This window comes from Myiozetetes cayanensis, unplaced genomic scaffold (assembly GCF_022539395.1).
Source record: "Myiozetetes cayanensis isolate MyiCay16 unplaced genomic scaffold, myiCay2020 scf9, whole genome shotgun sequence".
Lineage (NCBI taxonomy): Eukaryota > Metazoa > Chordata > Aves > Passeriformes > Tyrannidae > Myiozetetes > Myiozetetes cayanensis.
The window spans coordinates 18,928,153-18,944,424 of record NW_026088185.1 but is presented as its reverse complement, the minus strand read 5'-3'; the positions used below and the strand labels follow the sequence as shown (position 1 = coordinate 18,944,424).

The 16,272-nt window shown below is 36.4% G+C and overlaps 1 protein-coding gene across 1 annotated transcript in view; it reads right to left on the bottom strand.

The window, feature by feature from the left end:
• Positions 1-16,272, bottom strand: part of LRP2 (LDL receptor related protein 2) — a 118,203-nt gene that overhangs the window by 63,490 nt on the left and 38,441 nt on the right. Inside the window, exons 12-26 of the mRNA XM_050340004.1 lie at positions 15,007-15,230; positions 14,022-14,228; positions 12,154-12,356; positions 11,391-11,531; positions 10,307-10,510; positions 9,229-9,421; positions 7,954-8,079; positions 7,528-7,658; positions 6,642-6,779; positions 5,472-5,753; positions 3,958-4,197; positions 3,178-3,297; positions 2,684-2,800; positions 1,628-2,005; positions 493-741 (exon numbers count right to left, since the gene is read on the bottom strand). Coding sequence (XP_050195961.1) covers positions 493-741; positions 1,628-2,005; positions 2,684-2,800; positions 3,178-3,297; positions 3,958-4,197; positions 5,472-5,753; positions 6,642-6,779; positions 7,528-7,658; positions 7,954-8,079; positions 9,229-9,421; positions 10,307-10,510; positions 11,391-11,531; positions 12,154-12,356; positions 14,022-14,228; positions 15,007-15,230 — 2,953 coding nt within the window. The remainder of the gene's footprint in view (positions 1-492; positions 742-1,627; positions 2,006-2,683; positions 2,801-3,177; positions 3,298-3,957; positions 4,198-5,471; positions 5,754-6,641; positions 6,780-7,527; positions 7,659-7,953; positions 8,080-9,228; positions 9,422-10,306; positions 10,511-11,390; positions 11,532-12,153; positions 12,357-14,021; positions 14,229-15,006; positions 15,231-16,272) is intronic.

The window sequence follows — 16,272 nt, the reverse complement described above, 5'->3', positions numbered from 1 at the left end:
GTGGTGACAAATTCCACTGGGTATACAACTCCTACATACTGCCATCATACTACATAAGAGATAGAGAACAACTGGGAGCAAGGCTGTATCAGTGATGTTTGCTCCTTAAAAATGAGTGAAGTGCAGCATAGGCACTAGGTAAGTTGTGTGAAAGGCTGGGATTTAAACACTTTGTGAGCATCAAACTTTATAGAGAGCAAATTTTAACCTATGGCTTAAAGATGTCTGACATAAATTTTCTCCAGAACATCATTTTTGATGATTCTAGGGTTAAAAGTTACAGTGTTAATTTAAATATATTATTTCATGGAAATAACAGTTTCCATTTAACTCCTCAGCTGACAGTTTTAATACTCAAGATCATCTGCCAAGAACAACTCTAAGTGGTTGTTTACAACAGCTCTTTTAAAAGAAAACAACCTTTAAATGGCAAAGCTGGACAGTTTACAGACCCTGTTGATCATTTTTTAAATTGACCTAAATGTTCCTCACCTGCTGCTTTACAAGTCCTCCCATTGGTTTCTAAAATGTATCCTTCATCACAGTAACACCTAAAAGATCCTCTCTCATTGTAACAGTGCTGACTACAAAAGCCTGGAGGGTCACATTCATCAATATCTTCACAGGTCTTGGAGTCATTTGCAAGCTGGTATCCAATAGGACAGGTACACTGAGCTCCAAAGGGTCCTTGAATACATTCATGAGTGCAGCCAGCATTATTGTCAGAGCAGCTCTCCTGATCTAAAATTGGGTTGGGAAACAAAATAAGCAGAGAGTCAACAAAAGCTTCTTATGCTAAATTTAGTTCTTTACAATTGCATTACTGGCCTAAGACTGCTGCTAAAACACGACTGCAGAATTATCAGTTATGCAGTGTGAGACTGGATTGCCACCCTTACGCAAAATATAACACACACAATGCACATAAAAGCAGGTAACAACAAAGCATGTGCTACCAAATCCCATCAAATGAATGCTGTCCAACCATTTCAACAAGTTTTGCAAAAATAGATAGAAATATACAAAAAGTTACTGTGCCACTCCAAACCTAAAACTGTATAAATAAATAATAATTTAAAATCATTTATAATCATACCTGGCTGGGGTTCATCTGAGAATGTGCATTGATTAAAGAGAAAGAAGAAAGAAGGAAAGAAAGAAAAAGATTATGTTTAAATCAACTCATAATCAACATAAATACAAATTCTGGCTACACTTGAGCTTCTAGATTTTTTTCCATGATTCTTGAAGTTAGAAATTTAAAAGAGAATTTTAAGGACTGAATCACATTTCATCTTCATTTAAAGCATATTATGCTTTAGTGAATGTGTTCAGGAACACAAAGCTCATTCGCATGTAGTTGTATAAAAACCTATACTTAAAGTCAGTAGAAGTCACGCTGGAATTCAGAGCACATGATTGGACATAGCTCAGGAATTCATCAGTCATCATTGTGGTCTCCTTTCACTGCCAGCAAGTTCCACTGACTGATCTGAGCTCTAATTACAGCATGCTTACACTTCTGATAGAAACACTGCAACACTAAATAAAGCATGCTGAATATTCCATTTCTTTCTGAAGCCATAACACATGGTAGACTACAGTATATGCTTGAACAGTAACTTACTGCACAGTGGGGATTCATCAGCTCCATTGGGACAATCAGCAGAATTATCACATACTTTGCTCAGATTCACACAGATACTGTGACCTGGACATTGCCACTGCCAGCTGGGGCACCGGAAAGGCTGAGTAGGACAATCTCTCTCGTCGCTCATATCCCTGCAGTCATTATCACCATCACAGATCCACGCCCGATAGACACAGTTGCCATTATCACAGCGGAAAAGAGATGGAGGACATGTTCTGGCAGGACATCTGTGGTGTTCATCTGAGCCATCTGCACAATCAAGATGGCCATCACATTCCCAGTTATCAGGAATGCAATTGCCATCTGACTGGCATTGGAATTCATGCTGGTGGCACATCCCTGGTGGTCTTGTAGCTAAAATAGGGACATTCAACAGTTCAGAAGCTGTTCCCATTTTTGACAAAGAAGCAAAATCACTATGTTCAGGTAATTTCTTATATAACTACTTACAATACTATTAAGAACTGTATTGCTTTTAGATCAGGCCACAGAGTCACAGCCATTTAATCTACATGACGTTTCAAAATCTGACCAATTTAACTCCTACTTTATAATGTGGCAAACAAGACAATTTAACTATTGTTATATTTTGAACAAGCATATATGTGCTCTGACAGAAAGTGTGTTTATATTAGATATTGGGAATAAATTCTTTACTGTGAGAGTGGTGAGGCACTGTAAGAGGTTGCCCAGAGAAGCTGGGGATGCCCCATCCGTGGAGGTGTTCAAGGCCAGGCTGGGTGGGGTTTTGAGTAACCTGGTCTAGTGGTGGGTGTCCCTGCCCACAGAAGGGGAGTTGGAACTAGATGATCTTTAAGGTCTCTTCCAACCCAAGCAATCTATGATTCTATGATACTCTTGAGCTGGAACCTACTGTGTTTGAAATTTCTGCTCAGAAAAATGATTTATAGACAGGTTTCCCTAAAAAGAATATTGAGGTTTTAAGGACAGTATTCAACATAGCAGATAAAGGAAATTTCCAGAAGCATCACCTTATAACTGAAGTCTGTCTTTCAGCATCAATATACTTACGGCAATCAGTCTCATCTGAGTGATCATTACAGTCAAAAACACCATCACACTGGTAGTAGGTGCTGATACATTGGTCTCCACTTAGACATTTAAATTCTGTGGCACTGCAGTTATATACTGCAAAATTAAAGAATATTCATGTTATTTATTTATTTCACAGAGCTAGATTGCACTGAATTTACCTATAGGTGCCCAAGTCTGATATGGTATCAGTTCCACTGAGGACCATAATTTCCCTGAGACACAGAAAATGCAGTGACTTTGGTATTTACAGAAAACAGAGGAAACAGATTTCAACCCTCCACAACCAGCCTAGAGATCAAAGGGCTTTCTAAAACATTAAAACAAGCATCACAAACAGGGTTAATTTATGGATAGGCTTATTATGTATTCTGCTATCTTGGAGTTGGTAATGTGAGGTCATCATCAGACTCCTCAGGGGGCAAGAGTGAGGAAACAATAAAGAGGCATTCAACAAATAAAGTTACACTTACTGCAGTCATGCTCATCAGCACCATCTATACAATCTTTGTCTCCATCACAGACATAGTATGGGTCAATACAGCGATGGTCTGGACACTGAAATTGCCTGGGTTCACAAGTACCTGCAAAAGCTGTTAATAATGACAATACATGCAGATGTGTTTTATTTCACTTTTGAGATCAGAACAATACTGAAACAGGAGAAAAACTTTATCACTAACTTGTAGCATATAATGCAGCACCTAGCAATCATATAAATTACAAGCACTAGTATATTAATATCAGGTAACTGTCCATTCATATGTAGGCTCAGACTCATGGAAAATAAACAGAAGATTCCACTTAAAGGTAAATAATGAAAAAGGAAGCATATGAAAAAACTAAAATCCTACTGCTGGTAAAAACTTCCAGCCTAGATTAGCTGACTGCACCATAAGTCATTACTGAGATCATCCGTGAAGATCACTTAGAACATCTAAGCTTTAGTTGCTTTTTCTGCAAATTACAGTGGATGATATGATGCAGCACCACGATTATGACTATCACATTTGAATCTTTCTGTTTTTCTTAATTATCTTTCTGCAATCTACTTGGCTCTGGTAGTTCAAATTAGACAAGTTTTCCACATCTTATGGACTACAAAATATTAGTCTAATTTAAATATTATAAATAATTATAAATATAATTATAAATAATTATTCCCAATTTCACTTATCATCCTCACACCAACAGACATATGTATGCCAATATACACAGCTGTTTATAAAACAAGAGTCAGTCACAATACTCACTGCAGTTTTTTTCATCTGAGCCATCACCACAGTCATTATCAGTATCACAAAGCCAGATTCTTGGAATACATCTTTTATTATCACAGGTGAACTGTGTTCCAGGGCATGAAGAGGGTTCTTGTGTAGGACAGTGCAATTCATCACTGCCATCGAAGCAGTCATTATGTTTATCGCAATGCCAGCGACCTGGAATACACTGTCCACTGGCACAGGTAAAAGCTGATGAAGCACAAGTATTGTCTAAAAAAAAGAAAAAAACACAACACAAAAAAAACAAAACAAAACAAAAAAACAAACAAAACAAACAAACAAACAAAAAACCACAGAGAGACATATTTATAAAGATCTCCAAAACTTGCCATTACTGACAGAGCAGTCAGGACATTCAGTATACTTACAGAATGTCTAAAACATGCATCAAATTCTAAAATGCACAGTGCTTAGAATTAAAATGTCTGTTATGCAACATGATGCAGAACTGAACAGAATACTTACAAACTTTTTATAAACTGCAAGAAGCAATAAAAGAATTAAAATGTTAAGACCTTGAAAACAATCTAAAGAACAAGAAAAGTAAATTCTTCAAGGAGCCATTGGTTGTGTACTTTACTTTTCCCCAAAAGACATTCTAGTTATTCTGAATAGCCCACTAATGAGAAAAAGTTTATACCTTAGTCATACTAGCTAGTCCTTTGCATTAAGGAGCACATTTTATTAATGTGTCCTACTTTCTTGTTTGTGATTTAAAAGAATTAACACTCTGAAGTAAGAAACACCAGGTATGTCATAAAAGGCTCATAAATATCTTCAGTATCTTATCAACTCTAACTATCCCATTTTTCTCTCAATTTACTCGATCAACAAAATATTTTGTGTGAGACACTTTACAGTAAAACCAGGAAATGAACCAATGTGCATTTAATTCACTTCACTATAAAAATTCAGATTTAACAAATAGTTCAGTAGTGCCCAAATATAAAGAAAAACATAACACTTCTATTCAGATGTTAAGTGAAATTAAAGGTGCCACTTTAATCTTAGAGGAAGGTTAGGCAATGCATATGGTTTTGTTATATTCCTTATGGTGTTATTTTTTAAGTCTCTTCACCTTCTGAAGACGGTTTGTTTCTCCCCATGCATCACAATAAGGTAAGCAAGTGATGTTCCAATATCTTTCAAAATTTACAAAAAACTAAAGACTAAAGACAACTTTTTTCTTTAGAAGATAAACTTTTGTTACTCTGTATATTGAATTTTGAGAACTAGTGAAATATGAGTATTTTCATGCATTGTTTAGGTAGCTAGTATTGAATCCTGTAATACTGTGATATGATTTCCAAAGAACTAATTAATCCAAATAATTTCGAAATTAACTAATCTCCCAGGTAGATTTCAGGATTCGTTCACAGACATAACCCTAAAAAACTGGGGTTTATTCCAACAAAGCCATACCCTCTCAAAGTTCCTGAACTGCAAACAATGAACACTAACTGCACATTACAGGGATTACTTACTTGAAGAACCACAGTTTTGTTCATCACTGTTATCATGGCAGTCATCAACGCCATCACACTGATAGTACTGTGGCACACATCTTCCATTACCACAGGAAAACGAGTAGGAGCCACATTGCAAAGTGGGTGGCTCATTGGATGGATCTTCAACACATGTCAGCTGATTTGAAGCCAGCTTCATGCCATAGGGACAACCACAAACTCTCTGAAAATTTGGTACTGGGAAGCAGAAATGGCTGCAGTCTCCATTGGGATTTGTTCCTCTGTTACAGTAGTTAGAGCCTTAAAAAGTGGTAGAGAAGATCAATGTACACACTAATGGTGACAGCCTGGGAACAATTAAAAGTGCATAGTAGCTGTAAAAAAAGATGCTGTAGCAAATCCTGGCTTTGCATACACCACAAACCAGGGTCAAGTTCATGGACAGTGGTAAAAATAGTAGTAATAACAAATAAGAAGTCTCCCATTCTGTATAATCTTCATTGACACAAATGTTTATGGAAACTAAGAACACGCTATGAAATTTCATCCAATTTTCTGACAATTTTGAGCAACTGTCTGGAAACAAGCAGACTACCACAAATGAGAAGCTCTGTCTGACCAAGGCTGGGAGACCTGACCCAGTCTTTGGATACCAAATAGTCAGTGAGCCTTACTATATGGCATGTTTGATGAGGGCATTGGGTGCTTTACTAAATTAACTACAATACCAAATCTTTGGTTTAGATCATGGCCTTGCATTGATTTCAGCAGTGAAAAGAAAAAAAAAAAATAGATATTTATGCATAGTAATCGCTTGAACAATAGTCATTTGATTAATAAACATGTACCAAATTCCTCAAAATAAATAGATTAGTTTAACTAAAACTTCTACCAGAAAAAAAATGCAGAGTTGCAATTGGTGATACAATTACACAAAACACAACAGAATCATAATTTCGTTTTACAAGGTTATTAAGTAAAGTAACAGAAGCGGTGGAGAAAAACAGCATACAGTCACAAAACAGTGAAATATCCAACATGTGCTTGCAAATGCCTACGCTGCCTCCCCTGTATGTCCCTTACAATTCAGTAAAGCCATTCCTAGAATTGAAAGTGGAAATCTGCTGTCCTGATATTCTGTCTCATTCCCTATTTCAGGTCTTTCATCTGTACAACAAAAGCGCTCACCTATTTGGGAATGAGCATCGTAGGCTTTAACATGCATGATGTTACTAATGCCCCTTCTAATAATAGTCATTTCACCTCCATCTGACTTCCTCACTCGAACTATTCCACCAAGTCTCCAATCACTGAAATAGGCATAACCTGTTTTGAGAAACATTCAACATATTATAGAGCAATATAACATAAAAGATCAAACATAATGAGAAAAACCCTGGAAGACTCTTCATGTAAATATAACCATTTTTCATAACTTTTTCATGAAAAACACAAAATGACTTTTATCACTCTAATGCAATCAAAGTGAGCCCTTCAGTCATAGGCAGACATAAAAATCAAACCTTCTCAGATTTCACTGAAATTGAAATACAACAAACTCAATTGACATTTCAAATTCCAAAACAATTTTAAAAGTATTCATCAAGACTAGTTTCCAGAAAATTTTAGAGTATTTTTGAAGATATTTTTATACACAATTAAAAGGGGTCATATATTGACATCTGTCTTCACACACAACATAAATTCAGTGATAAACTCTACATACAATTATTAAAATCGTGAAATTGCTGACCATCTCTAGACTTGTGATTTACTTTGTCTGTCTAGCATGAGTAGCCCACCTTGGAAGTATAATTAGCACAGCATATCTGACTTGTTGCACTAAGAGTTAACTGACCTGCCTCAAATTATTTCTAGACATGTACATAAAACCAGTTGTAAAAAGAAGCAAGAAGTACTAAATATATAATTTTAATAGAAACTTTAACCGGTGCATCTTTTGGAATAACAATATTGCAAAGGCTATGTTATTTTATCTCACATACTCATAGATCACCATATGAAAACAAAGTCTGTCATAGTAATAGATAATATTTTTCAGTCCTAGGCTTACCTCCAAAAATAGTAAGACCAAATGGGTGAGTCATCTGAGTAATATGGTCAAGAGTCCGTCTGTCCAGCCCATCAAAGGTGCTGTGCTCAATTTTATCAAAAAAAGCATCCACCCAGTACAGCCTTAGAGAGCTAAAAATAATGAAAATGTCATATTTCTTCAAATGGCATTACGTCAATTAGGAATCTCTAACGTTTTCTCAAATAATAATATTAAACCTGACAAGAAGCTATTGGGGTGTTTGGGGAGGGATTCTGAGAAAACCTTACATTTTAAGGCTTTTCAACCTAGGGAAAGTTAAGGTCTTCAATACAAAAGTGCCAGTGCATGCAACCGGACACAATTCCTTTATTTTGAATCACTAACAGTTTAAGGGAAGAAACACGTTTGCTCCAAAAGCTCCTCTGCCCCCTGTGCTGCCCTTACCTCCAGTCAATGGCCAGGCCATTAGGCCAGCCTAGCGTTGTATTCACAATTGGCAAGGCATGGGATCCATCACTCCAGGCCCTCATGATTTTTGCAGGACGGAACCAATCTGTCCAGAATATATACCTGAAAGTACATATGTCAAAAGACACACAAAACTAATTACGTAATGTGATTAAACAGAGAAAACATCTGAACAGCTTTAACATTCTGCTTTGTACTATATCTTTCATGTATCTAAAAAAAGTGCAATTGTAGACCCTCTCCTCAACTGGCAGTGGTACCAACAATTAATATTTATCCTGATTATAAAACTTCCAGAATCTTTGGAAGTGGTTTGTCCCTTTAGATATTAACTATCCATAACTTTGTTAAAATTGTTAAGGTTCTCATTTAAGTACAGATAGGGAAAAAGAATCAAGCAAAAACGCATCTTCGAAATAAAAATTAGAAGTATGAATGAATATTACAAAGAATTTTCTCCTGATCCATTTGCCTTAAGCCTATAGCCAGGGACTTGAAGCTAGTGTTAAATAACTTCACAAAGCTGCACACAAAAAATGTTGGGATATCCAAGGATTTAGGTTCAACACTATTTTTATGAGATTACTTCCAAAATAGTGTATTTGGTTACTCATCAAAAATCAATATCCAAGAATTAGGAAATTCAGTAGTATGGCATTAGGAAGCGAAACAATGCTGTGAAAGAAACACTGTTTCAGCACTGGCAAATAACACAGAGTATAGAATTTGAAGGTAAGCATTTCCATCAAAGAAAAACAGGGCTTCATTTTTTGTATGGAATCATATATTGAAACACTTGTATCAAATACAGCCAGTAGTATTTCATATGTTTCAAATAAAGAAATTCAGGTAGATAAAGTTACAGTACCAATATTAGCAGTACATGGGAATTGAAAATATGTTAAAAACAATTCAGAAAACTTTATCTTTCAATCATGAGAAATAGCTTTCTAATCTGAGTGATACAAAGAAGCAAAGTTCTTTTGCCTGTTTATCAATAAACAGAAGAATAAGGAAAAAAACAATGGTGCTTTTGAGTGCTTCTGTCTTGTGGAATCTGCCTCACCTTGCCCCTTTCTCTGGGTGTTGAATCCTAGGCTGGAATAAAACAAACAAAAAAAGACAACACAACTGAAAAGAGATGTTTTTTTGAAAAGAACAGAATCCAGACTCAGATGTAAATCTAATCTCACCTATTCTGCTTAAACCTTAAATTTGTACATATAGTTTGAGAATCAAAGCTAAACTTACCCAACAACAGGATGAACCACTATTGATCGAGGATTATTTAAATTCTGAACAATAGCTCTCCTAGATTTATCTGCCAGCCTCATAACACTAATGCTCCTGTATCGAGGGTCTGTCCAATATAGATTCTTAGAGATCCAGTCAAAGGCCAAATCTTCAACACTTTCCACTCTATTAGCAGTTAAGATCTCTCTTCCTAGAATTTTTAACACACATAATGATTGTAAATGTTTGGGAACAGAGGAAATAACATGGCTGCAGTATTCTATTGACAAAACTTGTGGTTTCCTTTTGTAAAAATGCCTCTGTGCTATTCAGTATAAAGACCAATAACAAAGGGTAGGGAGGGGTGCCCTTTGTTCTAGACAAAGAAGGTGTATGTTCAGGAGCACAAAAGAGGGGAAATACGGACTAGCCAAAGATAAGAGAAAAATCTGTCACTAAGTTTACACCAAGAGGAGCTTAATGAATGAAGGTCAGAGGTCAGTAAGGTCCATGCAGTAAGGACATCTTGCTCAACAGCCAGACTTTACTCTTTGTATAGGAACCCAAAGGTCAGCTGCAGTGAACCATTACCCTGACCCAAGGCAGGAAGCAAGCTCAGAAGACTATATGCTGATTTAATGTATATTTGATCAGCATTATAAACAGAAGAGAAACACTAGCACAAATAGGATTTCCAGAAGTCTCACAAACATAATGTTCTTTTACTATATTACAACGTCATAACAAACATCCTGCTCTCCAGACAGGGGAATGAAAATAGAAACTGAGTTTCATACTACTGGAAGGCATACTTGTCTGCATAAACAGTGTGGTGAGGGTAAAAATTAGTTGCGAGAAGTGTCACAAATAGTTAATTTCCAAACACATTCAGCAAGTTTGTCAAAGAACAGAAGACTTCAACAAGCTTAATATGAGTTGTACAAACATTTTGGAGAAACATATTCCAGGTTAGTGGGATGGCACTGAGATTTATCTGTATATCTCACAATGTGACTTTTCACGCTTCTCTTTAGAAAGATATATTTTCTACTCTTCCTATCACAATTACTCTACAATTTCCAAGCATGTTTCTCACCTGAACCATCAATTTTCTGTTTATAGATCATGTCTTTACTTGTGTCGGAAAAAAAAATGGTGTCATCCTGAGCACAGAAGTCGATTCCAACAAAGTACGAAGGGCTCCCCGTTACAGGTATGATCACGTCTTCCTGGGTGGAGAGATTGAACGGGATCCCCCGCACTGCCATCTGGGATGAAAACAGCAGAAACTGCCGCACAGCTGCAAAAGAACAGATCAGACACGGTCTTTACTTTTTCACAAGCTTTATTTTCCATGCTAATAGCCTGGAAGCAGAAGAAAAAGAAGAATCAGAAAATAGGGATTAAATACTCACAGACCTAAAAATTGAAGAAAACCAAAATCCAACCCAGAATATTACGTGATGTGGTCAAGTATTCCTCTTGCACTGTTACTGTGGTCCTAATACACTTTTACAGCAAATACTACCCTTACGGAAGCAGAAATCATCTTCTGTGCTCGCCTCTTTACAATTACCTTTAAAAAAGTAACTCACAGGCTTTGTGGAGCCTCCAAACAAACAGACCATACCTGGGCTAGCCAGATAAACACATGGTCAAATAGTAAAACTACAGACAACATATTTGGATAATTTGCCAATAGATAGTCACAGTAAGCCTCCATCTGCACTCAAATAGGAAGCAAAACACCACTGATGGATACCCACAGCTCCAAAACTAAATCTCTTATTCTTGCCATGTGTGTTCAAAGGCAGAAGACCAACCTCATCTGCACATTACTGCACAGGAAAGCAGACTTATAATGAAAAAGCTACATATTAGCAAGCATTCATGCTTGATTTCAGGATTAAGAGTTTAATCATACAGCTGCCTACACATATTCTGTATCTCACTCTCTTAAAATAGTCATTAAAGGTGGTGAGTTAAGTTGTTGTGGCTTGAAATGATCCTCAGCAGAAACGATTACATTTAATGCTGTCAAAAAGAGTTGTGGTGAAAAACCATGAAGTCCTCAGGATACTGAACCCACAAAGCTGCTGAAGAAAAGAAAGATATTCTAGACATAATTCTAGAGCCAACAGAATAGTGCTATTTCCAATAATTACAAGACATTTTCTTACCAACACAGTGTCGTCCATCTACATGCAGATCAAAGCCCAGAATACACCTACAGCGATAACCTAGTCCATCATTATCTGTTTTGTGGCTGAGAACGCAGATCTGTTCACATCCCCCATTATTACTTCCACAAGGATTTCTTGCTGGAAAATAATACAGCAAGATAGGTTTATAACTTCCTATATTTACCTAATTGCATTATTATCTTGATTTTTCAGGATTTTTTTCAAAATCCACAATTAGTTATGTGGATCATATGAGAGTTACATTACAAGGAAAACACACCTCACCATTTCTACCCTGGAATGCACCAAATCATGTGAGAGCTAACCACCATTCAAGGTATTCAGCTCAGTACAGAGACAATACACAACATTAAGGTCATAATTTGGGCTACAGTTTTCTGCATATAGACCTACTTCAGAATTATATCTCACAGAATTCCTTGAATACTGGCAGCCTTTCCCACTGCATTCATTGCAGTGTTGAGGAAAATAGTCCCAAACATCAGGATCACTCCAAACCGCAAGTTTGACTCCACCGAATATCACTCCAAGCTCGCCCTGCTCCTGTGTTGTATCTGACAGTTCATTAGCTACAGGAGCTGGATGAAACCACTGTGTAATAAAAATCAGTCCAGTTTTACAATAGAAATTTATGTACTGTAATTATTAGTTCTTTACACCAAAATAATAGTCTCATAATTTTTACCAACTTAGTAACATAGTTCCTAAATCTCCCTTGGCAATCTACTTTTGGTCTTACCGTATGGCTGCCTGGCAGCATGGTAAACTGTCACTCCATAAGGTCTCAGTGAAGACTGGTAGATCACTTGAGGGTTAGACTCGGAAAATTTGTTAGCTTTCACCACTGCCATTTTGGTCCAATCAGTGAAATAAACATTGTGTTCAAATAAAGTGATTCCATATGGATGAGGAATCAGTGAGCCTCCATGAGCTACTGTTTTCCTGTTACAAAGTTAATTTGAAAATTATTTACAAAATATTAACTACAAAAAAAATTATGAACAGAACAAAGGATACAATATTTTTAATTCATTCACTGGCTTTTGTTTCAACAGAGAAGTTACCAAAGTACAAATGAAAAATACCAAATGAACTGAAGAGATGAAGATAAACATACAGGAGTCATAAACATAAAGGATACAGCAGTGACAATAGAGCAGAAGTAGTAGCAAATTCCAAGAAAGCACAGTTAGTAAAAATGACGACTCACAAATGCAGAAAAAGATCCGTGAGAGAAAACTGGAGAAAGAGGCCAAACAGAGGAAATCAAAGACATCCGTAGCAATTTGAAATATTCAAGAAACCCTGAATGTAAAAAATGTATGGCCCCAACAGCCACTGGCCAAAAATAAAATCCTATGTATGCAACAAAAAAACCCAAGCAACCAGCTAAAATCAACAACAACAAACCCATAAACAAACAGAACAACTTCCTCTGGATTTAATTACTCACCTATGCAAAACCAATGAAAACCAAATGCTAATGAATTGTATTTATTCTATGAACGATATTGTGACATATTTTTCTGGACAAATATTAGGAGATAAAAATAGACATGTAAGTCCTCACACAATACATAAAAATGACAGCACATTATTATTTTCATAGAGTCGTGAAGGAAGCCCTATGAAATCAGACCAACACTACAGCACTACTCTAACAGTTTCCTGGGTGATTTAAGTTCATGCTGTAGGCATGCAAGATGTGACACAAGTGGACAGTAAGATCTATTTTAATATTTTTCACAGACTATGCCATTGCCTCTTGCCCACAAGCACAACATCTACACAATTTTTGGTATTGCTGTGAGAGATAAGTTTTTAATCGCCAAAACCCAGAGATTTTACTAAACACGTCTTACCTATTTTACTGAATACGTCTTACAAACCCTAACTAAGGTGACAAGATAACATTATAATTTTGTAAGTGAAAAAACTACATTGAACAACAAACCTGTCCAATGAGCAGGTAGCTGTGTTTCAAGTCAGTACACAGAAGGTATGCAAAAGGGGACATTTTTTTTCTTCCATTTGAGTAACTGACACTAATCACAGATGCAGACGTAAGCAGGCTTCTCAACACTATACTGTAAGACACAGTCCCATAGAAGTTCAAGCACTCCTTTCTTGCATGCTGTGATTTAGTCTCCCCAGCATCACAATAGGAGAGCAATGACTTAATTTTTGACAGTAAAGATTTATAAAATGTAAGACAAGCATTTAATAGCTATAAATTGGTGTTTTGGTGTGGAATATTTCAGATAAATTCATTCATGAAAAAATACAAATAAATTATGCTGGAAGACAATGATTATAATTGAAAAAATAATAAAAGGCAAATGCTCTAAAAATGTATACTGCAGTGGTGGACTGTAAATGTACATTATAAAATAAATGCAAGGGTATTCAAGGTAGAAAAGGGCATAGAGTGATGAATTAAGGACTGTCTAGAAGTAGCATAACACCATAGAGATGAAGGTGCATCACATTTATTATGTTGTAAATTTCATCCTTTGTGTATATCATTTTGTTAGACAAATCTTTCTTTGAACTGGATACAAAATGATCAGTATATCTGTAACCTCCAAGAAATAATATTTCTCCTACCTTTGAAGTCCATCATAAGTTACAGTCTCAATGTAATCAAACCGGCTGTCAACCCAGTAAAGTCTCTTTGACACAATATCCAAGGTTATTCCAGCAGGCCAGCCTAATTTTGTTTTTATCAAATCCTGACGATTTGTGCCATCCATGAAGGCCCTCTCCACTTTAGGATCACCAGAAAGACTGTCCCAGTCTGAGAAAAACAGGTAACTATAGAAAGAAAGGGGAAAAAAGAAAAAAAAAGTGTCACATATTTCCTGAAGATTTTCAAAGAAACCCCAACATTTCACATGGAATTCAAAACCAGCACCCTTTCAGGACAGAGCTGGGATACTATGAAAACATACTTTGTACCTTCTACACAAGAAGGTAATTTGCATTTTCTTTTACAGAATATATCCAGAAATAAACATGCTTTCACCCCAAAGACCTCAGAAATACTGTTTGTTTCCTTATTAAATTACATACTTCAGTTTACTGCCAGAAATGAACCAAATAGATGTATTATGAAAGCAGCAGCCCAGACTACAAGTCACATGAAATTCCTCTTCCCATTCTCTGAGGATCCACGTTTTCATGGCTCACATACACTTTTGAAGTGCATGGGTTAGGAGACTCTAACTTTCCTGGCTTCATTGCACCTCTTTATTTCAGATAGTTGGAGGTCTATGGATGGTATTACAATAGAAATCTCGGAGGATAATTCCTGCTCCTCTGCAGGGCAATTCCACAGTTCCCATTTTCAGCGCTGCTTGGGCACATACGACTCCAGCCATGAAACAGATTCCACACACTGGCAATAAAAGCAGTGCAGAGCTCTCTCATAACTTAAGATGCAGAATAGGTTAGGATGCAATACAAATGTTTAAAATATTCTATATCTGATTCTAAAAAGATCATTTTGCTGTTTCTTAGTTGTCCTCCTTTTGCATGGGTAATAAAGGAATTTCTGACATTCTTCACCGTTACCTGGTAAGTAATCACTTACCCAACAGTTGGATCAAGTGCTATTCCTCTCGGATTTCCAAGATTTTCAGCAATAAGAGTCACACGGTTTGTTCCATCCAAGTTAACCATATCTATTCTGTTCACGCTGGTCTCAACCACGTATAGTTTATTGTTAACCCAATCCACTGCTAGGTTTTCAGGTGTGTCAACCGAAACATTTAATACTTCTTGGAAATCAGAGCCATCAATATTAATAGAAAAAACCTGAAAACAATACAAATATTGTCAGTGCCCGCATGACATTTTGCTGAAGACAAGGCACATGGTACTTGTCCTTTATCATCACATTGAGCACAGATCCACAACTGGCCACCACCTACAACCAAGTTACCCACTAAGCTACCCTTTAGCTTAGAGTTTTTTGCAAAAATTTGGAAAACAATGCAAGAATTACAGGAAACTTGCCTTCAACTAGCATTTCTGCAAAATGGACAAGGTAACAGACTAAAGCAGCCTTGTGCTTTAGCAAACGTGACTTAATTACTGGATTTAAAACAAAACCAAAAAACAAACCACCAAAAAAAAAAAACTATGAGGAAAGTGCATCTTACTTTCGTGGAACCAAGAAAAACACAGTATTTTCACTGACTGACAACAAATGATCATGCTTTAGCAAAACTCTCAGCAGTGACTAGCAACAAGAGGGGGAGCTCTTACTACACTGACCATTAAGGGGAAATTGCAAAATGCAGAAAGAAAGGGAAAACTCTCTGTCCTGACAGGAAGGAGAAGTCTCAGCTTGTGGTCTCCTTTCCCTAAGGCTAATTTTAACAGCATCACGCTCAAGAAGAAATAGTGTTGTTATTTTACCAGCAAGCTAAGAGATACATGAAGCAAACAGTCCAAACACAGTGTTACAAATCCAGTAATCATGTGATTATAACACTGGGTAATATGAAAAGCTAGAAATCATTATTTTTTTGAAACAACAGTATGAGGTTTGGAATGTATTTAAATAAAAACACAGATTACCACAAGTAAATATATGCACGGAAAATAAGAGCTGAAATAGTATCATTTAAAATATTCTTCAGATCCAGGTAACAATAATCTAGACAGCCACTTGACAGTCTATTCTGTTCTTTGGAAACCCTGTTGATGAAAGAGCTTATGGGCACTAGGTTATCAGGCAGTACACTAAATGAGATAAAGATGACACAAAACATAACCCACAATTTTCTGGCTTAGTTTACATCTTAATCTTACAAAAGGGCAACCAAAAACGCCCTAATAATGTTATTATTTT